Raw genomic sequence first — 24,703 nt, 5'->3', positions numbered from 1 at the left:
TGAAGAGATTACCAGGAATGTTGACGAGGGTAAAGCGGTGGATGTTGTCTATGTGGACTTCAGTAAGGCCTTTGACAAGGTTCCACATGGAAGGTTGGTTAGTAAGGTTCGATCGTTAGGTATTAATATTGAAATAGTAAAATGGATTCAACGGTGGCTGGTTGGGAGACGCCGCAGAGTAGTGGTGGATAACTGTGTACACAACAGGAATACTGCAGATGCTGGAAATTCAAGCAACACACTTAAAAGTTGCTGGTGAACGCATCAGGCCAGGCAGCATCTCTAGGAAGAGGTGCAGTCGACGTTTCAGGCCGAGACCCTTCGTCAGGACTAAGGGTCTGACAGTAAAGGTCTGACGAAGGGTCTCGGCCTGAAACGTCGACCGCACCTCTTCCTAGAAATGCTGCCTGGTCTGCTGCGTTCACCAGCAACTTTTATGTGTGGATAACTGTGTGTCAGATTGGAGGGCGGTAACTGGCGGTATGCCTCAGGGATCTGTACTGGGTCCAATGTTGTTTATCATATACATTAATGATCTGGATGATGGGGTGGTAAATTGGATTAGTAAGTATTCATTTGAAACTCTGCAACCTCATCCAACCTTACCAACCAATGAACATTATTGGTGATCCATAAATTAGCAAACAGGGTACCCAACAGTTCCCCTTGATTCGTAGCATGGATAAATACCTATGTTGCAACCTCTATGAGTCTGAAGGTGGTGAAGCCTTGAATTCTAATCCTGCTAAGAAACAGAAACTACAGAAAGTGTGTCAATACAATGCTACGTACCTGGAGTATGGTTTTATTCTGTTCCTGTCAGATCAGCAACACGCCGTGTGTCTTATTTGAAATACTGTATTGTCTAATGAAGCCATGAAATCAAGATTGCAATAACAGACAGCCTGAAAAAGTTACTTATGGTATTACTCAATTCCAGAAGTTGAAACGAGCTTTTGAAAAGCATTGCACACTGAAACCATTTGCCAAGAAAGCTAACAATGACTTTGATAGTGGTCTCGTTGCTTCTTATAACATTTACAAGCTGATAGCAAAGTCGGAAAAATCTCATACAATTATAACCATATAACCATATAACAATTACAGCACGGAAACAGGCCATCTCGGCCCTTCTAGTCCGTGCCGAACTCTTACCCTATCCTAGTCCCACCGACCTGCACTCATCCCATAACCCTCCATTCCTTTCCTGTCCATGTATATATCCACTTTAACTTTAAACGACAACTTAGAACCTGCCTCAACCACTTCTGCTGGAAGCTCGTTCCACACAGCTACCACCCTCTGAGTAAAGAAGTTCCCCCTCATGTTACCCCTAAACTTTTGTCCTCTAATTCTCAACCCATGTCCTCTTGTTTGAATCTTCCCCACACTCAATGGAAAAAGTCTAACCACGTCAACTCCATCAATCCCCCTCATAATTTTTAACACCTCTATCAAGTCTCCCCTCAACCTTCTACATTCCAAAGAATAAAGACCCAACTTGTTCAACCTTTCTCTGTAACTTAGGAGATGAAACACAGGCAACATTTTAGTAAACCTCCTCTATACTCTCAATTTTATTGACATCTTTCTTATAATTTGGTGACCAGAACTGTACACAATACTCCAGATTTGGCCTTACCAATGCCTTATACAAATTCAACATTACATCCCAACTCCTATACTCAATGCTCTGATTAATAAAGGCCAGCAAACCTAAAGCTTTCTTCACCACCCTATCCACATGAGATTCCATCTTCTGAGGACTATGCACCATTATTCCTAGACCCCTCTGTTCTAAAGCATTCTTTAATGCCCTACCATTTACCATGTATGTCCTATTTTGATTAGTTCTACCAAAATGTAGCAGCTCTCATTTTTCAGTATTAAACTCCATCTGCCATCTTTCAGCCCACTCTTCTAACTGTCCTAAATCTCTCTGCAAGTTTTGAAAACCTACTTCATCATCCACAACACCACCTATCTTAGTATCATCTGCATACTTACTAATCCAATTTACCACCCCATCATCCAGATCATTAATATATATAACAAACAACATTGGACCCAGTACAGATCCCTGAGGCACACCGTTACACACCGTCTTCCAATCTGACACACAGTTATCCACCACTACTCTGGCGTCTCCCATCTAGCCACTGCTGAATCCATTTTACTACTTCCATATTAATGCCTAATGATTGAACCTTCCTAACTAACCTTCCGTGTGGAACCTTGTCAAAGGCCTTACTGAAGTCCATATAGCAATTTACCGTTTTAACCTCATCAACTTTCTTAGTAACCTCATCAAAAAATTCAATAAGATTTGTCAAACATGACCTTCCACGCACAAATCCATGTTGACTGTTCCTAATCAGATCCTGTCTATCCAGAAAATTATATATACCATCTCTAAGAATACTTTCCATCAATTTACCCACTGACGTCAAACTCACAGGCTGATAATTGCCAGGTTTACTCTTAGAACCCTTTTTAAACAATGGAACCACATGAGCAATATGCCAATCCTCCGTCACCATTCCCGTTTCTAATGACATTTGAAATATTTCTGTCAGAGCCCCTGTTATTTCTACACTAACTTCCCTCAAAGTCTTAGGGAATATCTTGTCCGGAGCAGGAGACTTATCCACTTTTACATTCCTTAAAAGTGCCAGTACTTCATCTTCTTTAATTGTCATACTTTCCATAACTACCCTACTTGTTTCCTTTACATTACACAATTCAATATCCTTCTTCTTAGTGAATACCGAAGAAAAGAAATAGTTCAAAATTTCCCCCATCTCTTTTGGCTCCGCACATAGCCGTCCACTCTGATTCTCTAAGGGACCAATTTTATCCCTCACTATCCTTTTGCCACTAACATAACTGTAGAAACTCTTTGGATTTATTTTCACCTTACTTGCCAAAGCAGCCTCGTATCTTCTTTTAGCTTTTCTAATTTCTTTCTTAAGATTCGTTTTACATTCTTTATATTCCTCGAGTACCTCATTAACTCCAAGCTGCCTACATTTATTAAAGATCCCTCTCTTTTTCTGAACCAAGTTTCTAATATCTCTTGAAAACCATGGCTCTCTCAAACTTTTAACCTTTCCTTTCAACCTAACAGGAACATAAAGATTCTGAATCCTCAAAATTTCACCTTTAAGTGACCTCCATTTCTCTGTTACTTCCTTTCCATAAAACAAATTTTTCCAATCCACTCCTTCTAAATCCTTTCGCATCTCCTCAAAGTTAGTCTTTCTCCAATCAAAAATCTCAATCCTAGGTCCAGTCCTATCCTTCTCCATAATTACTCTGAAACTAATTGTATTGTGATCACTGGACCAGAAGTGCTCCCCAACAAATACCTCTGTCACCTGCCCTGTCTCATTCCCTAACAGGAGATCCAAGACTGCCCCTTCTCTAGTTGGTACCTCTATGTATTGCTTCAAAAAACTATCCTGCACACATTTTACAAACTCCAAACCATCCAGCCCTTTTGCAGAATGAGCTTCCCAATTGTGAAAGGTTAATAATGCCTGCTGCATCAGAAGTGCTCACCACTGTTCTCAAAATGGATACCAGTATTTTACAATCAATTCCTCTGACTAATAATTCTGTCGCTCATTGTATTGACAAAGTGAGTGAAGACATTGGGAAAAGTATTTTCTCACAGTTTCCCTACATTCTCTTTCACAGACAGTGATTTTCAAGAGCACTGCTTACACCTGCAGTCACTGCAGAAGGATTTTTCAGAATTGATTCAAGTATTTGAACAACCTGGAAATTTTGGGCTGGGTAATTAATCCATTTCTTTGCAAGGGGAAAGAACAGGAAGACAGCCTACAAGAAGAAATTATTGAAATTCAGAATGAAGAGGCAGCAGAAATCCTCCTACCTTACTGAAAGAAACTTCAGTGCAGTGAACCATGTACTCACAAAAAACAGAAACCACTTGGACATTGTTACGCATGGGGACCTACTGTCACAACTTGAACCAGATATTTCATCTCTTGCTAAAAAAACCATCAAGCTCACGGATCACATTGATATCAAAGCTGCTGTACAGCGCGCGGGTACTGTGTAAGCCAGGTTTAAAGACAAATAACAATTTAAAGCAGAATCAATTTTCTCATGTTAACATATGGTAGACACATTTTTCCACTACAGGTTTCTGGAAAGTATACTGTGGCTAAGAGGGGAATTGACAAGTATGAAGGTGCTTTAGACTGAAAAAGGTTGGGAAACACTGGATTAGGGTTTAATCAGTGTTGTTGGGGATTGCTGTGTGATGCAGTACGAAGGGCCAGAAGGGTCTATTCTGCTCTATATCCCTTAGAATTTAAAAATAATTCTCCAAAACCCATCCCGAGAACTCAGTGGGACTCACTTCCACAGAACAAATGAAATACTTCAACAGGGCACACTGCAATGATAAGTTGGAGGGGGCAATGTATAGTGACGATCTCTTAAAAGAAGCAAAAAGTAAAAAAAAAATAGATTTATTGTTTCTGATTATGGTTTACAAAAACACTAAAATTTATCAAAGATATTAAATATAATCTTCATTATGTATATTCTCAGTGCCTTCCCACTTTATATAATTTATCATCGTGCTCTCTTCTTCTGATGTCAATCTCACTGCCCTGACTTTTGATTGGTTCTACTTTTTTTCCACCTAATTTGGAGCAATTCAACAGAGGCTATCCTTCATTAAGGTTCTCTTCAATGTCCACCCTTTTCCTTTCCTATTGCCTAACTTATGTTGTCTAGCAGCATTACCTGGAATGGCACAGTGGCTAACTTCTCTGTTTCAATACTTACCCAAATTGATGTGTAGTAAGAGTTTGCCTTTCTTCAGCTCCAGAGTGATGTAATCTCCCCGCTGCCCCTCTCCATGCAACATTACTCCATCACTCTGCATTGTCTTGAACGTCAAAGAGACAATGTCTTTGATTGTGCTCATGCTCTTCTGGTTAAACCTGTAAAGCAGTGTGCTTCTTCCATCAAAGTCGACGACATCAGATTCTATAGATAGAGGGGAAAAAATATCAATGTGAAATTTCCACCTTTGTGTTGATCCCTCCTGCCCAGCACTGGCAGCAGGAAGCGGGCACGGTCTGGATGGTGGGGGTCTTTGATGATGGATGCTGCTTTCTGGTAGGTAAACATAATCAATGGTGTAGAGGGCTTTTCCTGTGATGGACTGGGCTCTACTCAACTCTTTCCACAGTACTTTCCATTACTGGACCTTGGTGTTTCCATACCACTGTGCATCTCCAGAATTTTGTCAGAAGTTTTGATGGCATGCCAAATCATGCAAACTTCTAACAAAGTTGTGCCTTCTTTGTCATAACACTTACGTGCTGGTTCCAGGACAGATCATTGGATCTGTTAACACCAAGGACTTTAATGCCAGCAACTTTCTCCACCTCCATTTGCATCATGAGGACTGGCTCATAGACCTTTGGCTTCTTTCGCCTGTAGTCAATTATCAGCTCTTTGGTTTTGCTGCTGTTGAGCGAGAGATTGTGAGTATGGCACCACTCAGTCTGATTTTCACTCTCCCTCCTCTATGCCTCATGATAAAGGTGAAACAGAAGGGTCAAATTTATAATATAAGTGGTGTCAGTGGACTTCAGAAGTGCTACAGAAACCGAAATGAAAACCTTTAAGCTTAAGAGACACAGCGAGGAATAGGTCTTTCTGACCCTTCGAGTTGTGCTGCCAGCAACCTCCAATTTAACCCCGGCCTAATTACTGGACAACTTACAATGACCAATTTACCTACTAACCAGTATGGGAAGAAACTAGAGGATCCAGAGAAAATTCATGCACTCCACGGAGAGGATGTACAAACTCCTTAAAGAGGATGCCAGGACTGGACTTCAAACTCCGATGCCCTGAGGTGTAATTACATTGTGCTACTGCTACACTACCATGACAATGATTAATGAGGTCTTGCACATAGTGATTAAAAAATCCTCAATTGGGCTCGTCTCACTCACGAATTAGTGTGAACTTAACTCTACAATATATTCACAGTTTACAAATCTAAGAAAACATTAATATCATTACAAGAATCACCTCAGTTGCCCACCTCACATCTCAGGAAGTCACTATGTGGCATTTTGATGTCAAACAGAAGACATTTCTAGAAAATATGCCTGGTCAGTCAATCTGAGCATATTAACCAAAGTGATTTGCATTCTGCCCCAAAATTCAATGACTCTATTGATAGAATCCAGGAATTTACCACTTCAACTTAGGGTAGGATATCCAATAAACAAGGCACATAATGTAAGGTGACATTTCAATAGAAAATAACCCAGAAACTTGCTCCATTCTTCAAAAATGCCAGAGGAACACATCAGGTTGGGCAGAATCTATGGAGGGGAATAAAGAGCCAAAGTTTCAGGCCGAGACCATCCATCAGGGCTTCAGTGAGACCTTTACCCCATCAACACTTTCCTGTATTGATCCTAAACCCATTTCAACCCTAGTTTCCAAAATTCTATGAAATCAACATCCAAGTATCAACAATCTCCTGCGTAAAAAACTTGAAAGACTTACAGCCCTCTGGGTAAAATAATGTCTTTTCATTTCATTCCTGAATGGCCAACTTCTTATTCTAAGGTTGTTCCCCTAATTATAGAAACGATGCAAGTGGATACATTATTCCTTAATTTGTCTTGAATATTGTATATTTCATTTGGATCACTTTAACTGTAGGAATTGCAGACCATGTGTGCTTCATCTCTCTTTAGAAGAAACCCTTCCTCTCACCATCATCCTACAAATCAATCCGTGTTCCCTTCCCTCAATAATGAATATTTTTTTCTTTAGGCAGGGTGACCAGACCAGCATAGAATATCCCGACAGTGCTCTCCCCTTGTAATAAAGGTCAACATATTTTTTGCCTTCCAAATTCTTGGTGCATGAGATATTAACTTTCAAATATTTCTCAGTGATGCTCAGATCCATGAACTATACGTTTTAATGCTCTCTCAACATTAAGTAAGACTTTGACTTTTTTACCTTTTTCTACTAAACAGAATGATCTCACATTTTTTCACAATTTGTAAACACTTTTTCCCTATAGTGGCTACCTTCTCGTTTTCAATTACTATCTAACTGTATATCACCAGAACACTTCCCCCCTCCCCACCTCCCCCAGCTAAATCATTGTGAACAGCTGCAGACCCCAATGTGGTTTCTACAATCCTTAATCAACTTAAATAAATCATTCAAATTCCAATTCTGATTAGCAACTATTTGCATCGCAAATTATTGAAAGCTTTCTTCAAGTCAAAAACTACCATATCCACAAGCAAAAGCAGAAAAAGCTGGGGAAAAAAACTCAACAAATCAGGCATTAACTACAGACAGAGAAACAATCAACTGATGAAGTGACTGTTCTGACAAGAAGGCTGCAGGCCTGAAATGATAACTATTTCTCTTTCCACAGATGCTGCCTGGCCTGTAGAGTTTTTCCAATACTTCAGTTTCAGATTTCCATCATCTACAATTCCTTTGGTCTTCATTGACCACATCCACTCATTTCCTCCTAAAAACTGAGTTGTCTCTATTTGATTTCCTTTTCTAAAATGAGTGTTAGCTTAAATTATTAACTCTATATAACAATATTATACTTTTCAATTACTGTTATGTTACTTCCTTAATTATAGTATCAAGCATGTTTTTTTGCCATTGATGCCAAGCTAATTGGCCTGTCCCTAAATTTATCTGCACTTTCCTAAATGGTGGAATTACATTTGCTATCTTCCAAAGTTGATTGATTCTCAGGATTTGATACCAACAGTATTTATTAGGTTTTAGCCCATTTGTTCCTCCAAGGCTATATATTTTTAAGTAATGATAATTTATTCAGGTCTCATTCTAGCTCAATTCCATTCTTTCTTTTTCTGAAAACTGACACAAAATATTTGCTTAATTTCTTTGCTACACCTTTACTCTCGAATGTCTTACACAGGCACAAAAAAAAAGGAATTACAGAGGCATAAGAAAGGAGTTGATCCGAATTGATTGGAAAAGAACACTGGTTGGGATGACAGCAGAGCAGCAATGACTGGAATTTCTGGAAGCAATTCAGAAGGCACAGGATATATACACCCCAAAGAGGAAGATTCTAGCATGGATAAAACAGTGGCTGATTGGCAGGAGGGAAAGAATGGGACTAAAAAGAGCCTTTCCTGGTTGGCTGCCAGTGACTAGTGTTGTTCCTTAGGGGTCTGTGCTGGGACCACTTATTTTTACATTATGTAACACACTGTAAGGTTTCACTGCTAATGTAATGGCTTCTCTGTAATATCCTGCTGCTAAGGTAATGTTTTCTCTGTAGCAGCAATGTTTGTGTTACGACTAGGGATAATGGAGCATGTTAGCTAATGAGCTGGATGTTGTTCTTCCTTGTGTGTCTGGGAGCCGGGAATTCACGGTCTTTTTGCCAGGGAGAGATGAGGGGAGAAGATGCGAATGGAGAGGGTTGGTAGATCTCAGATGGAGTGGACTTGGAGCAAGGGTCCAAAGGTCAGCGATGATCGGAGAAGGTTGGTGGTGGACACATTGCACAGTGAGCTCCAACTTTGCACATTAGATTGTTCCATGAGAACGGGCTCTTATCTTTTTTTTTGTTTCTTTACTAACCATATGGTCAAATTAAGAATTATAAAGCTCAATTGTTTAATTGCATATTGTGTACTATTTGTTATTTCATGGTACTGATTTGTAACAGGGTGCACAGCATCCACCCAAATGAGATTTGTTAAGTTTGGCTGGGCCAGGGACCATCATCCCTTATATTAAGCCACTAGCCGAATCAAGAGTTACAGTTATGTGTCAATGATTTGGATCATGCAATTAATAGCTTTGTAGCAAAGTTTGCAGATGATATGAAGATGGGCAAAAGCGCAGGTAGTTTTGAGGAAACAGAGAGGCTACAGAAGGACTGAGACAAATTAGGAGAATGGGTAAAGAAATGGCAGATGGTATACAGTGTTGAGAAGTGTATGTTGCACTTTGGTAGAAGAAATGAAAGAGTTGACTATTTTCAAAATGGATATAAAATACAAAACAACTGAGGGTTCAAAGAGACTTGGGATGTTGAGCCTGTGGTGACGAAGGCAAATGCGATGTTAGCATTCATTTCAAGGGGACTAGGAAATATAAACAAGGGTGGCATGTTGAAACTTCACAAAGCACTGGTGAGGCCTCATTTGGAGTATTGTGAGCAGATTTGGTCCCCTTATCTTAGAAAGGATGTGCTGAAACTGGAGAGGGTTCAAAGGAGGTTCACGAAAACGATTCCAGGATTGAATGGCTTGTCATATGAAGAGCGTCTGATGGCTCTAGGCCTATATTCACTAGAATTCAGAAGAATGAGGGGTGACCTCATTGAATCCTATTGAATGGTGAATGGCCTTGATAAAGTGGATGTGGGGAGGATGTCTCCTATGGTTTTTTTTGTGTGCCATACTCTGCCAGAGCCTCGGCGACCACCTTTTCAAATGGTTGTCTTGGAGGAAAGATTCTGTGAGTGGCCCCCCACGTCCCTCTCACAGCGCAGTCTTTTTTTTTACGAGGCCGAGTTGCGAGCTCGACACTCAATCTGGCACGGATGGAAAGCGTGCCCGGGAGCAGCCCGACTGGATTTGAACTCGGGAACCTTCGCTCCGGAGTCTGGCGCTGATGTCACTGCGTCACCAACTGGCTCTCCAACAGTAGGAGAGTCTAAAACCACAGAGCACAGCCTCTTATAATGGAGATGAGGAGGAACTGAGAGAGTAGCGAATCTGTGGAATTCTTTACCACAGGCAGCTTTGGAGGCCAAGTCTTTGTGTATATTTAAGGCCATGGTTGATAGATTCTTGATTGGTCAGGGCATGAGGGGATATAAGGAAATGGCAGGAGATTGGGGCTGAGAGGAAAATTGGATCAGCCATGATGAAAAGGGAGAGCAGACTTAATAGGCCAAATGGCCTAATTCTGCTCCTATATCCTATGGTCTTATGGTCCAAGTGCATTTGGCCTGCTAAATCCACGCTAGTTCTTTCGAACAGGTATTTGTAGAGAGCTCTTTCCCTATCTCCTTTTTTTTTCACTTTCACCTACTGATTCAATTCTCTTTTGACGGTTTCAATTGATTCTGTATCTATTACTGCACCAGGGAATATATTCCAGATCCAAGCATAGAAAGAATGTTACTAATGTTCACTTACTCTAGTTCACCTATCAATCACCTTAATTCTCTCCCCTCTGTTTATTGATTCTTTAGTTACCGGAAACTGTTTCTCTTCATTTACTCTATCTAAGCCTTTCATGAGCTCAGACAGCTTATTCAAATCTTCCATTAGCCTTCTCCGCTTCAATGAGAACAACCTCAGTTTCTGCAGTCTGCCATGTAACTGTAATCCCTAATCACCGCAGCCAGCCTACTTGCTAACAGAGGTGCTTTAAATGAGGAAGAGAAATCTTATCTGATAAACTGTGCAGTGGCCCTTCAGAATGCGATTTTTAAATAATTGTTTTTGCTGCCAAAATCGTTCTCCGATCTACACGGTAAACTGAGAAAAAACATTTAGCCTTGCTCCAACACTGTCTCGTAGGATTCTGCAGCCCAGGAGCTGAATAGTTTTGACAAGGATGAGAATGCATGGAACAGCATGAGGAATTAATACAATAGTAGAAAACTGCTGACAGAGGATAGACAGAAAATACGTGTAGGAGAAGACTGTTCCAGTCTATCCCTTCCGTTAAGATGAAATGGCTTATATACGTAATTCTTCATAATTGTTGAATGTTATTTTTTGCTGCATGTCACCACCAACACACCACAACAGATTCCTAATACACATAAATGTATATGGTAAATGTAGTTAATCCATACAGCAGCACAGATCGAGAGGAACGCCAGAGACATTTTCCCAGGATGCAAATTGCTAATACCAGGAGACATAATTTTAAGGTGATTGGAGGAAAGTATAGGAATGATGTCAGAGGTAAGGTTTTTATACAGAGAATAGTGGGTGTGCGGTACACTCTGCCAGAGGCTGTAGAGGCAGATGCTTTAGGGAGATTGAAGAGACTGTTAGATAGGCACATGGATGATAAAAAGATGGAATGTTACATAGGAGGGAAAGATTGGATTTTTCTTAGGATAAATAAAAAGGTTGGCACAACATCGTGGGCCGAGGGGCTTGTACTCTACTGCAATGGACTATGTTCTATATTCAATGTTCTATGTATCTTCTGACATATGATGATGGAGCACTGACAGCCCTCTGTAGCAGCAAATTTTGCTCATCTCAGTTAATGATCTCATTATTCTGGGCCAATGAGTGGTACAATAGCAACACTATTGCTGCAAAATAACAAATTTCACAACTAACCTCAGTGACAATAAACTGATTCTGATTCTGAAATCACTTCACACATTGTACTAGAGGCTCAGTGCTAGGTCATTCAGCTGACAATCAAACACCCGTCCTATCCCAACCTCACTTGACTCATGTTACCCCTAACCTAATAGCACTCATGTGTGTGAATTTCATTTGAACAAACTGCATGCAATAATATTGTAAATTCCCAGCTGCCTGTATGCAGAGACTAGATGTTTGTTGCAATGACATTTGGAAAAACCTTTTGAGAAGGTCACTGCTGCAAAAAAAGTGTGGCCAAAATTGGAGAATTGTGGACAGTTTTGGTGACTCTATTATGAGAAAGTCATTGCCAAGCTGAAGAGGGTGCAGAAGAAGCTACCTGGACTGGAGTGGCTGAGTTATTGGGAAAGGTTGGCTACATTGGTTCCCACCTGCTTCCAAATGACAACAATTATACCAGAGTCTAAGAAGAATAGTGTGAACTGCCTTAATGGCTATCACCTCGTAGCAGTCACATCTATGCTGACAAAATGCTTTAAGAGGTTGGTCATGGCTAGAATCAACTCCTGGCTCAGCAAGGACCTTGACCCACTGCAATTTGCCTATCATCACAACAGGTCTATGGCATACATGGAGTTATGATGTACTGGCCATTACAGAGACTTGGTTGGCACCAGGGCAGGAATGGATTCTCAATATTCCTGGATTTCAGTGCTTTAAAAGTGATCGAGGTGGGGGGGGGGGGGGAAGGGGAGGAGGGGTGGCATTACTGCTCAGGGACACTATTACAGCTACCGAAAGCATGGGTAATGTAGCAGGATCCTCTTTTGAGTCAGTATGGGTGGAAGTCAGGAACAGGAAGGGAGCAGTTACTCTATTGGGGGTATTCTATAGGCCCCCTGGTAGCAGCAGAGATACAAAGGAGCAAATTGGGAAGCAGATTTTGGAAAGGTGCAAAAATAACAGGGTTGACTTGGGTGACTTTAACTTCCCTAGTATTGATTGGCACTTGATTAGTTCCAAGGGTTTAGATGGGGCAGAGTTTGCTAAGTGTGTCCAGGATGGATTCCTGTTACAGTATGTGGACAGGCTGACTAGCGTGAATGTCATACTAGATCTAGTACTAGGTAATGAACTGGGTCAGGTCACAGATCTCTCAGTGGGTGAGCATCTGGGGGACAGTGACCACCGCTCCCTGGCCTTTAGCATTATCATGGAAAAGGACAGAATCAGACAGGACAGGAAAATTTTTAATTGGGGAAGGGCAAATTATGAGGCTACAAGGCTAGAACTTGCAGGTGTGAATTGGGATGATGTTTTTGCAGGGAAATATACTTTGGACATGTAGTCGATGTTTAGAAATCTCTTGCAGGAGGTTAGGGATAAATTTGTCCCGGTGAGGAAGATAAAGAATGGTAGGGTGAAGGAACCATGGGTAACAAATGAGGTGGAAAATCTAGTCAGGTGGAAGAGGGTTTAGGAAGCAAGGATCAGATGAGTCTATTGAGGAATATAGGGAAGGAAGAAAGGAGCTTAAGAAGGGGCTGAGAAGAGCAAGAAGGGGGCATGAGAAGGCCTTGGTGAGTAGGGTAAAGGAAAACCCCAAGGCATTCTTCAATTATGTGAAGAACAAAAGGATGACAGGAGTGAAGGTACGACCGATTAGAGATAAAGGTGGGAAGATGTGCCTGGAGGCTGTGGAAGTGAGCGAGGTCCTCAATGAATACTCCTCTTCAGTATTCACCAATGAGGGGGAACTTGATGAAGGTGAGGATAATATGAGTGAGATTGATGTTCTGCAGCATGTTGATATTAAGGGAGAGGAGGTGTTGGAGTTGTTAAAATACATTAGGACGGATAAGTCCCTGGGGCCTGACAGAATATTCCCCAAGCTGTTCCATGAGGTGAGGGAAGAGATTGCTGAGCCTCTGGCTAGGATCTTTATGTCCTTGTTGTCCACAGGAATGGTACCGGAGGATTGGAGGGAGGCGAATGTTGTCCCCTTGTTCAATAAAGGTAGTAGGGATAGTCCGGGTAATTATAGACTAGTGAGCCTTATGTCTGTGGTGGGAAAGCTGTTGGAAAAGATTCTTAGAGGTAGGATCTATGGGCATTTGGAGAATCATGGTCTGATCAGGGACAGTCAGCATGGCTTTGTAAAGGGCAGATTGTATCTAACAAGCCTGATAGAGTTCTTTGAGGAGGTGACCAGGCATATAGATGAGGGTAGTGCAGTGGATATAATCTATATGTATTTTAGTAAGACATTTGACAAGGTTCCACACGGTAGGCTTATTCAGAAAGTCAGAAGCCATGGGATCCAGGGAAGTTTGGCCAGGTGGATTCAGAATTGGCTTGCCTGCAGAAAGCAGAGGGTCATGGTGGAGGGAGTACATTCAGATTGGAGGATTGTGACTAGTGGTGGCCCACAAGGATCTGTTCTGGGACCTCTACTTTCGTGATTTTTATTAATGACCTGGATGTGGGGGTAGAAGGGTGGGTTGGCAAGTTTGCAGAATACACAAAGGTTGGTAGTGTTGTAGATAGTGTAGAGGATTGTCAAAGATTGCAGGGAGACATTGATAGGATGCAGAAGTGGGCTGAGAAGTGGCAGATGGAGTTCAACCCGGAGAAGTGTGAGGTGGGACACTTTGGAAGGACAAACTCCAAGGCAGAGTACAAAGTAAATGGCAGGATACTTGGTAGTGTGGAGGAGCAGATGGTTTGGGGGGGGGGGGCGTACATGTCCACAGATCACTGAAAGTTGCCTCACAGGTAGATAGGGTAGTTAAGAAAGCTTATGGGGTGTTAGCTTTCATAAGTTGAGGGTTAGAGTTTAAGAGTCGCGATGTAATGACGCAGCTGTATAAAACTCTGGCCACAATTGGAGTACTGTGGCCAGTGCTGGTCACCTCACTATAGGAAGGATGTGGAAGCATTGGAAAGGGTACAGAGGAGATTTACCAGGATGCTGCCTGGTTTAGAAAGTATGCATTATGATCAGAGATTAAGGGAGCTAGAGCTTTACTCTTTGGAGAGAAGGAGGATGACAGGAGACATGATAGAGGTGTACAAGATAATAAGAGGAATAGATAGAGTGGATAGCCAGCACCTCTTCCCCAGGGCACCACTGCTCAATACAAGAGGACATGGCTTTAAGTTAAGGGATGGGAAGTTCAAGGGGGATATTAGAGGAAGGTTTTTCACTCAGAGAGCGGTTGGTCTGTGGAATGCACTGCCTGAATCAGTGGTGGAGGCAGATACATTCGTGAAGTTTAAGAGAATACTAGACAGGTATATGGAGGAATTTAAGGTGGGGGTTATATGGGAGGCAGGGTTTGAGGGTCGGCACAACATTGTGGCCCAAAGGGCCTGTAATGTGTTGTACTATTTCATGTTCTATGTTCTATACGCAATCTCAATGGCTTTTCACACGGCCTTAGATCATCTGGACAATACAAACACCTAAGTCAGGATGCTGTTCATTGACTATAGCTCAGCATTTAACATCATCATTCTCACAGTCCTGATCGATAAGCTACAGAACCTGTACCTTCCTCTGCAATTGGATCCTTGACTTCCTAAGTAGAAGACCACAATCTGTGGGGATTGGTCAAAATATCTCCTCCTCGCTGACGATCAACACTGGCGCACCTCAGGGATGTGTGCTTAGCCACTGTTCTACTCCGTCTATACCCATGACTGTGTGGCTAGGTATAGTTCAACTGCCATCAATAAATTTGCTGATGATAGAGCCATTGTTGGTAGAATCTCCGATGGACATGAGAAGGCTAGAAGGCTAATATACCAGCTAACTGAGTGGTGTTGCAGCAACAACCTTGCACTCACTAAGAGAAAGGAGCCAGTTGCGGACCTCGGGAAGGGTAAGACAAGGAAACACAAATAAGCCTTCATAGAGGGGTCAGAAATGGAGAGAGTGAGCAATTTCAAGTTCCTGGGTCTCAAGATTTCTGAGGATCTAACCTGGTCCCAACATATCAATGCAGCTATAAAGAAGGCAAGATAGTGGCTATATTTCATAAGGAGTTTGAAGAGATTTGGGTTGTGACCTAAAACACCTGAAAACTTCTATAGATGTACTGTGGAGAGTATTCTGACAGTTTGCTTCACTGTCTAGTATGGGGCGCTACTGCATGGGACCAAAAGAAGCTACAAAAAGTTGTAAAATTAGACAGCTCCATCTTGGATACTAGCCTCCATAGTATTCCAGACATCTTCAAGGAGCGGTGCCTCAGAAAGGCAACATCCCTCATTAAGGATCCCCATCACCCAGGACATGCCCTCTCCTCTTTGTTACCTTAAGGAAGGAGGTACAGAAGCCTGAAGGCACACACTCAAGAGATTCAGGAACAGCTTCTTCCTGTCTGCCATCCGATTCCTAAATGGAAATTGAACCCTTGAACACCATGTGGAGGATTTAGTCCAACTGGGTCGGGCAAGTACCTTTGCAAGACTATAGAACTGCATGTCTACATTGCTTGATGCCTAGATCAGTGGGGAACCATGGTGCTGCCCTTAAGCCTCCTGCTGTAAACAGAAGACTATGTGGTACTGCCCCCTAGCCTACGGCTGTACACACCAAAAGGCTATGAGACTTAATCATTTTTCCCTATAGCTTACTTAGAACAATACTAAATATAGAAATGTTGAATAAACCATACCCATTAGAATCAAAAGTGGATGTGTGCACTGATCGTAAACAGAGTTGTTGCTCTCCAGAGGGACGGCTCTTCATGTCATGTAAATACAGAGTCTCCTAAAGAATACCTGGGTCTGAGTCCTGTTTGCAAAAGGAAACTGGTGACAAGGATGGGATCCTTATATTCGGGGGCCAAATGAGCCTCGACAGAGCAATTGGCTCCCTGGGTAGGATTTGAATCCCTACCTGTGAGACTTCCCTGAAAGGGGAGGACCAGGGTGAGGTGTGAGGAAGGTCACCCCTGACCGGCCAGTGACCAGCTCCTGAGTTCTGGTAGGAAGAAGAAGGAAACTGGGAGGGCAATCAGATCTACAGACTAAAATATCTTTGTGAAATTTAACTGAACCCAGGTATTGGTATACGGTAATCAGCTGGTTACAACATGCAGTTAGTACAGAAAATAGGGCAGAAAATATTAATAAATACAAATGAAAGTGTATGTTAAGTGGGAAACCGGGCAGGTAAGTCCCTGGTCAAGCCAACCCAATCGGAAAAGAGCAAGGGGTGACCACATGAATGATGCCTGGCCAATCCAATTACGAAGGTCCCAATGAATGAGGACACAGAGAAGAAACTACAAAATACAAGAGAACAAAGAAATTGCTGGGCGACCCCGTCAATAAGGTTTTGGTGGAAACAGGACAGCAGGTACTCTGATACATTTCCAGTGATTTATACGGAGGTTATTGAAGTAGCAGTGGAATTGCAACAAAGTCTCCAGAATGGGCAGCTAGCCCAGGCCGTGGTGGCTCTGGCGGCTCCCCTGGACTGAAGCCCGGCCCCTGTGCCCGATTCTTCCCAAGCTTACGGATGGGTACGGGGGCGGGCTGGCTCTCCGTCCATGGAGGTTCAAGTTTTCACCAGGCAGGGGAGGAGGGTTGCCCAATAGCACCACAAGGGGAGGCACCTCTCAATTCCCCCGGATAATGGTGGGTGACATCCCTATTTTAAAACCCTGGACCCCGCTGAGGTACGCCATATGACCACCGATGCCTCTGATCCATTAAGAAAACGTATAGCATTTCATAATTGGCTTATTCAGACCGGTCAGATATTTAGCCTGGTGATTTATGGGCGTCCCTCCGTATCATATACGGTGGTTCATGGGCTGGGCGGACGCCAACTTCCCGCTCGCCAATGCTACTTCTGAGGGGGACCGGCGACCAGTAGAGTCAGCAAGGATGCCCGACTGGCTATGGAAACATGGGTGCACGAAATTAAAGCCCTATCCTTGCTGCAGCCCAACAACATGGGGACTTCGGGAAAGTTACCCGGTGCTTGCAAGAGAAAGGAGAAACCGTCACTGACTTCATAGCTCGATTCAAAGACACCTGGGACTCAAACGTGGGAATACACCGAGACCAGCAAAATGTCCCCGTAGCTGTACAAACCTTCCTGAACTGCTCCGACCCGAGGTCACTCATGTGTTTAAGTGGACCAATCTACACAGGCAGACTCCGCAGTGGAATGAACCCAGATCCTAATTAACATGGAATGAAACAGGTTGTTTAAGATAACGGGAGAAAAGAGGCAGTCTATGCAAGAAGGGGAGTGGAAGGCGGGAGTTTGCCAAGGCCCCACGGCAAGAGATGTATCTAGGTGAACTCCCGTTCTTCCCAGGCGTCTCAGAAACGGCTGGTTAGCCCTCACTGGCTGTCTCCCAACTCAGCGCTGAGAAACCCACCATCCTCCGGCCGCATATGTCTAAGGAATACACACTCTGGTCCCACCAAATCCGTGAGATTGGGATTTCACTCACACCCAAGCACTGATTTCTGTGAATGCTGTGTGATTTGCTCTTCCGTAGGAAATAACAGACTGCACACTGCATACAATTAAAGTAAGTATATTTATGACTATTAACTTAACTAAGAATTAGTTAAAAAAAAAAAGAAAAGGGACCACTATAATTAAACAGTCAAATTGGCACAGGTTGAGTTCAAATCTTCAAGAGTCATATTCACCGATCCTCACCGATTCCCGTACCTTGCTCCATTGAATCACAGTCCCCAACACATCGAATCCTACAATCGGTTCACTCCAGCATCTTCTCTCTTCATTTCTCCCCAAACAAAGCTCATACCAGTGTCAGGCATGAAAAAAAACACTTCCCAAGCCTTCTCTCCTGATTGAATGGCCCACATTCCTAAGCACCTGCTATCTCTAACAATAACCCAAACACTGCTTCTGCAGAAAGACCATTACATGAAAAACCCTACAACTTTAGCAGTGAAAATTTTATCAAGGCATTACATAGGAAATGTGCATGAAAGGGGCATTGGGCCAGAGAGTGCTGAGGTGGCATGGAGGGACAGGAGAGGAGGGGGCAGGGAGAAAGGACGTCCCACAAAAATCCCCGGGAACTGGCACCTTTCACTCAGCGTAACCCCTTCAGGGCCTCAATAGGAAGGCCATGAGGGAAGACTAAGCTAGGAACCCTTGGGAGGATCCACTCCTGGAAGTGGAGATGACCTAATTGATTTTGGCCCACTCTATTGTCTGGAAGTCCTCTGTGGCACTGCCTAAGAGTACAAAGACTATTAAAACCATGGGGAAAGCCAGACTCCCCATGATGGATTCATTATCCCAGCCCATATAAATTAGAATAGAAGGCAGAGGGGTAGAGGAAACAAGAAATTCTGCACATGCTGGAAATCCAAGCAACACACACAAAATGCTGAAGGAACTCAACGGACCAGGCAGCATCTATGGAAATGAGAAATTGTACCTTGAGTTGCCAAATGGAAAGCTTCATGAGCTTTGCTCTATGATGCTCCTAAAAACAGAAACACAGTGGCTTTATATGCCTGGGATATGGAGAAATTGGTTGTGGCAGGGAATAATGACAGAGGTGAGGATCGGGGATTAGACCAGAAGATATAAGAGCAGAAGTAGGCCATTCGGCCATTCAATCATGGGCTGACCCAGTGCTTCCAGTCATCCCCACTCGACTGCCTTCTCCCCATACCCTTTGATGCCATTGGCTAATCAAGAACATACCTATCTCTACTTCTTAAATGTTGAGGGTGATCACTTCTATCACCACCTCAGGCAGCATGTTCCAGATTCCCACCATTCTTCAGCTGAAAAAAGATCTTCTTCAGATTTTCCCTTAACCTATTCTTTACTCTAAGCTCCTTTGCCCTCTTTTTCTACCCTCCAAACATCAGGCTCCTGAACCAATGTGGATGACTTTACTCAGCTCAGCTCTGAACTGTCACACACCTACAGACTCTTTTTTGAACACTCTACTATGTGTTTTGCACATTGGTTATTTGCCAGTATTTATGTATAATTTATTTTCATAATTTCTATTTCTTTATTTTCCTGCAAATGTCTGCAAGAAAATGAATATCAAGGTAGTATGTAGTAACACATTACTTTGATGATAAATTTACTTGAAACTAATTTCTTTTGCTTTTTGACACCTTTGTTATGAGGAAAAGTTTCCTGCTTTCTGCTTTATAAATTTCCTCATTATTTTGAATACTTCAGTCAGGCGCTCCCTCAACTTTCTCTGCTCCAATGAAAACAAATCCAGTGTTTCTCCATAAATGGGAGCATCTCCTCTCCCATCACTGCACCCAACTCCATCTCCAGTGCATAATATATAGAGAGAACCATGGTACAATTTACTATTATCTGCTAAGAGGAAACAATCACTACTCATGACCTAGCAATTGAAATAATTTCACTAAACAATAGAACTTCCAGCCCCTTCATTCCTATGCTCTATTTGAAAACTGACAACTTCCATTTCGATGGCACTGGTATTGGAGTAAAGCATTCCAAAGCACTTAATGGGTGTACTATCAAACAGAATTGACACAAAGACTGTCATACAATTAGGTTTCAGTGCAGTTGATTAAAAGCATTGTCAAAGCGATGGGTTCAAGTTGTCTCTTAAAGGGAGAGAGGAAAACCTTAGTGAGGGAACTCAATAGTTTAGGGGCTTGATAAGTGAAAGTACAGCTGTCTGTGTGGAATGATTAAATTTGTAGATGACCAGGAGGCCGAATTAGAAGAGCATAAATCTCGGGGAATGTTACATGGTTAAAATTGTTTATAGATGTAGAGATTAGAAAACAAAGACAATAATTCTAATTACTTTGTAATAAGTAGACCAGATCAATAGGAAATGTCAGCTCAGACTGTTCTCATCTACCATAAAGACTTGGCTGATATTTAGCAATTGCCCTTGGATTTGCATATCTCTTTCTGTGTTGGATTGCTAAGAAATATTTACCATAATACTAATGCTACGATAAAAAGATCACCAAAATATAAGATAGAAAATAGACGATTTTTTCATAATCTGACATTTATGCATGGATTAGTGATCCACAAGTTGAATTTAACTCCAAACATTGAACCTCTTTATTTACATCATGGAGACAATTATGTACCAGATGATGAAAATCTCTATGGCAACCATCGAGTTCCAAAAGACTGCACCACTTGTTAATACCACAGCCACAATAAAAATTGGATCAATTATTATCTTCTTCGTGAAGCAGCATTATATTTTATGCAAGCTGCATTACTTTAAATAGCATTAACCTTTCACTGTTATTTCTTGATCTTTTCCCACTCTTAGAAGTGTTAAAAAAAACTCTGGAAATAAATGTTGTTTTATTGGAAATTATGCCACATGTTTATTTTCCAATATACATGACATTTATTGAAGAACAGATTCTTAATTATATAATCCAGAATTGAATGAATATTGTTTGCTTTCAGTCTCAGAGTTATGACTGTCACGTGTGTACAAATTGGATAAAGTTAAATGCCTGACAATGTTCAAAATGTATCTGATTCCTAAATGTTTGGTACAATCAAAATTAGTTTCCTATGTTGGGAAGTCACCATGGTAACAGCTCAGAGTGGTTGAGCTAACGGACGCTGTAATTTTGGATGGATTATAAAAAGTTGATCCTTCGGTCTGATAACAGCAGAGGAGACACGACACGGGAGAACTGCGGAAGCTACCCAAGAAACCACTGCTGGAGTTTAAGACCACCACAAGTGTGGAGGCGACGGACCGATTAATTTCAACCCGTGATTACCAGTGTGGGTAAGAGCTTGCCTGCGGGGGTCTGCTGTTGGTGAACCCGTGTCGTGGGTTAGTAGACCGTTCCCTAGAAGGGGCTCTGTCCATCTGTGTATGTGTGGGAGTCACACCAAGTGACTCTGAAGACTTCGGAAGCAAGAACAACTAAAGCTGCCGACTTGAACATCAACTCAATTAACTCTCTCTCCATCAATTCAACTCGACGCAACACAAAGTGAACTGAACTGCTTAAACTTACCTGACACCGTAAGACTGATATCTACCTCCCGGACTATTATTTTTTGTATCCACACACACATTTAGCAAGATATATATATATAATAGTTTATAACCTGCATTGTATTATTCGGTTTAATGATATTAATTCGTAGTAGCAATAAATATAGTCTTAATTTATAGTAAAACCAGACTCCAGGTGTGTTCCATTTCTGCTGGTCCTTTACAACCCCTCACGGGGTTCGTGACAAAATTCGGAGAAGGAAGTCTGAGAATCGGAGCCGGAGTGCGGCAGAAGCTATTTCGAAATTTTCGGTTTTTTTTCATCAGAGTTCAGAGAGGTGGGTCTGCGCAGGTGTGTGATGTCGGGCAGCGAAGCGCTGATTATTTAAAAGGAACACAACCTTTTACAGCGGGCAGCATCATTTGCGGGCTGCGGAGTGAGCCGGGAGCAGAGTGAGGGCTTAAGGGCTTTGACTCAACGGGTTTACGCAGAAACGGGCAAGGCGAAGAAGGCTTGGTTTTCATTTTTTCCTGTTATTTGAGGAGAGGGGGAAGTATGAGAGGGAGAAAATCCTGCCTGGCAAACCTATTACAATTTTTTGAGGAAATTACCAGTAGGCTAGACAAGGGAGATGCAGTGGATGTTGTAAATTTGGATTTTCAGAAGGCCTTTCACAAGATGCCACACATGAGGCTACTTAACAAGATAAGAGCCTATGGAATTACGGGAAAGTTACATATGTGGATAGAGTGTTGGCTGATTGGCAGGAAACAGAGAGTGGGAATAAAGTGATCCCATTCTGGTCGGCTGCCGTTTACCAGTGGAGTTCCACAGGGGTCCGTGTTGGGGCTACTTCTTTTTACGTAAAAGGGTTTCGACTTTTATGTTACTACAGAGGCTAATTAAAATGGCGTCTTTGTTATGTTAATCTGGGGAATGCGGCTTTGTTGTGTTAAACGCTGAGAAAGTTTACACTAGCAGCTTATTTTGGTTTAGAAGGTGATAAGAAATACGTTATTAACCAATTGGGATAGTTGTTATGGTTTTGGTGTATTTGAAGACACTGTATGCGCGGGGTTTTGGGGCAGAAGGCGGGAGATCGAGACAGAGGATGGACGAGGTGCTGTGAGTCCACTAACGGGGTCGGACCCCGATCAGGACGTTCGGCGAGGGGATGGAGACGGACTGGTGTGGAGCGCCTGGTCAACCACCGTTGTTGGTCCCAGGCGGCCGGTCGAGGTGGTCCGAGGGGGTCGCAAGGTGAAGAAGGTCCTTGAGCTCCAACTGTTGTGCACGAACAGATTGAACTTTGATAAGTGTGGCGCCTTTTACTTTCCTTTTATATTTTATTCTCTTTTAATTATATAGTTCCAGTAATATCTATAAACTGTAAATCATTTACTGCACACAATACTCCAGGTGTAGTCTCAACAAAGCCTTGTACAACTGCAGTAGTACCTCCCTGCTCTGGACTCGAATTCTCTTGCTATGAATGCCAGCATACCATTCGCCTTTTTCACCACCTGCTGTACCTGCTGCATGCCCACTTTCAATGACTGGTGTATACTGACACCCAGGTCTCGTTGCACCTCCCATTTTCCTAATCGGCCACCATTCAGAAAATAATCTGTTTTCCTATGTTTGCCACCAAAGTGGATAACCTCACATTTATCCACATTAAATTGCATCTGCCATGAATTTGCCCACTCAACTAACCTATCCAACTCACCCTGCATCCTCCTAGCATCCTCCTCACAGCTAACACTGCCGTCCAGCTTCGTGTCATCCGCAAACTTGGAGATGCTGCATTTAATTCCCTCATCTAAGTCATCTAAGTTCGACAGGTTGTTGATACTTCTCAAGGACAGTCGCCTGCTTGCGCATTTCTTACACGGAGAGAGGAAGGAGGAGTTATTTGAGTGACCGTTGATGCTCAGCACGGGAAGATAAAATAAGAGGTCAGATGATAGACCTCAGACACATGTTTTGGACACTGAATTAGCATTGTTGTGCCCGCAGAAAGAGTGGGTTTTGGAAGATCGATCAGTCGCTCTTGCAGTGAAAAGAGGAAAGGAATTGACTGGTGGGGAGTTGTCCATGTGTCCACCCTCGCCTGGGGGATAGCTCCACCACAGAAAACTGGTTGCCTTTGTTAAAGTCACAGTCAGTGACATTTAAAGGATTTTGAAGGACAACGAGAAGATTGACGGTGTCAGCTCACCTGAAGAATCAAATCTCTCCCTCTCTGTCTCTCCATCACAACTCAGCTCAAGACCACGAACTGAACTGAACTGAACTTTACTCATCATCGTAAGACTGTATCTTTTTACCCCTAGACTTAAAGAAGTTTGTTTTTTCATACATATATTTCTACACTTACTGATATATATAATCATTGCTAACCTGTTTGATTTATCTAGTTTTATATTACTGTATTGTGTAGTTACTAATAAATATTATGAGTTAATAGCAATACTGGACTCCAAAGTGTTTTCCATCTCTGTTGGTTCTTTATTCCCGTCACAGGGTATGTGACACACCTGTTAGATTACATAATTTTCTGAAGAAGAAACTGCAAGATGTTTCCATCTGCTCTGCCATAACAGGTACTGATGACTGCTGGCCCTATCATTGAAGCTATTTGGGTTTAAAAAATGGATTGCTAGGTTATTTAAGAAGACAGATAGAAGACATGCAGATCACTATATGTATGGGATTGCATATGGGTATGGATAGAATTGGATCAGAATCTCAGTGAGGTTTATTATCACTGACAAAGAGTGTATCATGAAATCTGATGTCTTGCAGTATAATGCAAGGCATCAAATTTACTTTAAGTTACAATAAATAAATAAATATAGTGTGAAAGAGGAATAGCGAGGTCATGCACCATTCAATTATCAGATGATAGACATTGACCACGTAAGCAAGGCAGATTTCCTTCCATTTAAGGGGCTGGCACTTCAACCACCTTTTGGTGACAATGTACAGTAATGATTCATAAATACATATGCTTGAGTTTTTTTTGTCTTAAATACATGAATATTTTAATTAAATATTTCATATTTTGCTAATGTTGAGTTGGGATTTTAACAAAAGCTGTAAGTTATCTAATAAAATGGGACTGAGGACATATTCAGTGTCAGTTGTAAAAGAGATGAAACACTCACGCTGAAGAGAGCTTTGGCCACAGTTGAGGTATTGTGCTAATCTGAATATTAATTTTTGAAATATTGTTAAGATCAAAAAAACAAGGAATTCACCTGGGTCTTGGCAAGGGTGAGAATGAAAAA

The 24,703-nt window shown here is 42.1% G+C and overlaps 1 protein-coding gene across 1 annotated transcript in view; it reads right to left on the bottom strand.

Annotated features, from left to right (window-relative positions):
• Positions 1–24,703, bottom strand: part of LOC140198395 (contactin-associated protein-like 5) — a 1,369,276-nt gene that overhangs the window by 841,050 nt on the left and 503,523 nt on the right. The window contains exon 6 of the mRNA XM_072259488.1: positions 4,825–5,028. Coding sequence (XP_072115589.1) covers positions 4,825–5,028 — 204 coding nt within the window. The remainder of the gene's footprint in view (positions 1–4,824; positions 5,029–24,703) is intronic.

The sequence above is a fragment of the Mobula birostris genome, chromosome 5, assembly GCF_030028105.1.
Source record: "Mobula birostris isolate sMobBir1 chromosome 5, sMobBir1.hap1, whole genome shotgun sequence".
NCBI lineage: Eukaryota > Metazoa > Chordata > Chondrichthyes > Myliobatiformes > Myliobatidae > Mobula > Mobula birostris.
Note: the sequence above shows the minus strand (reverse complement) of the source record. Positions and strands in the feature narration are given on the sequence as shown.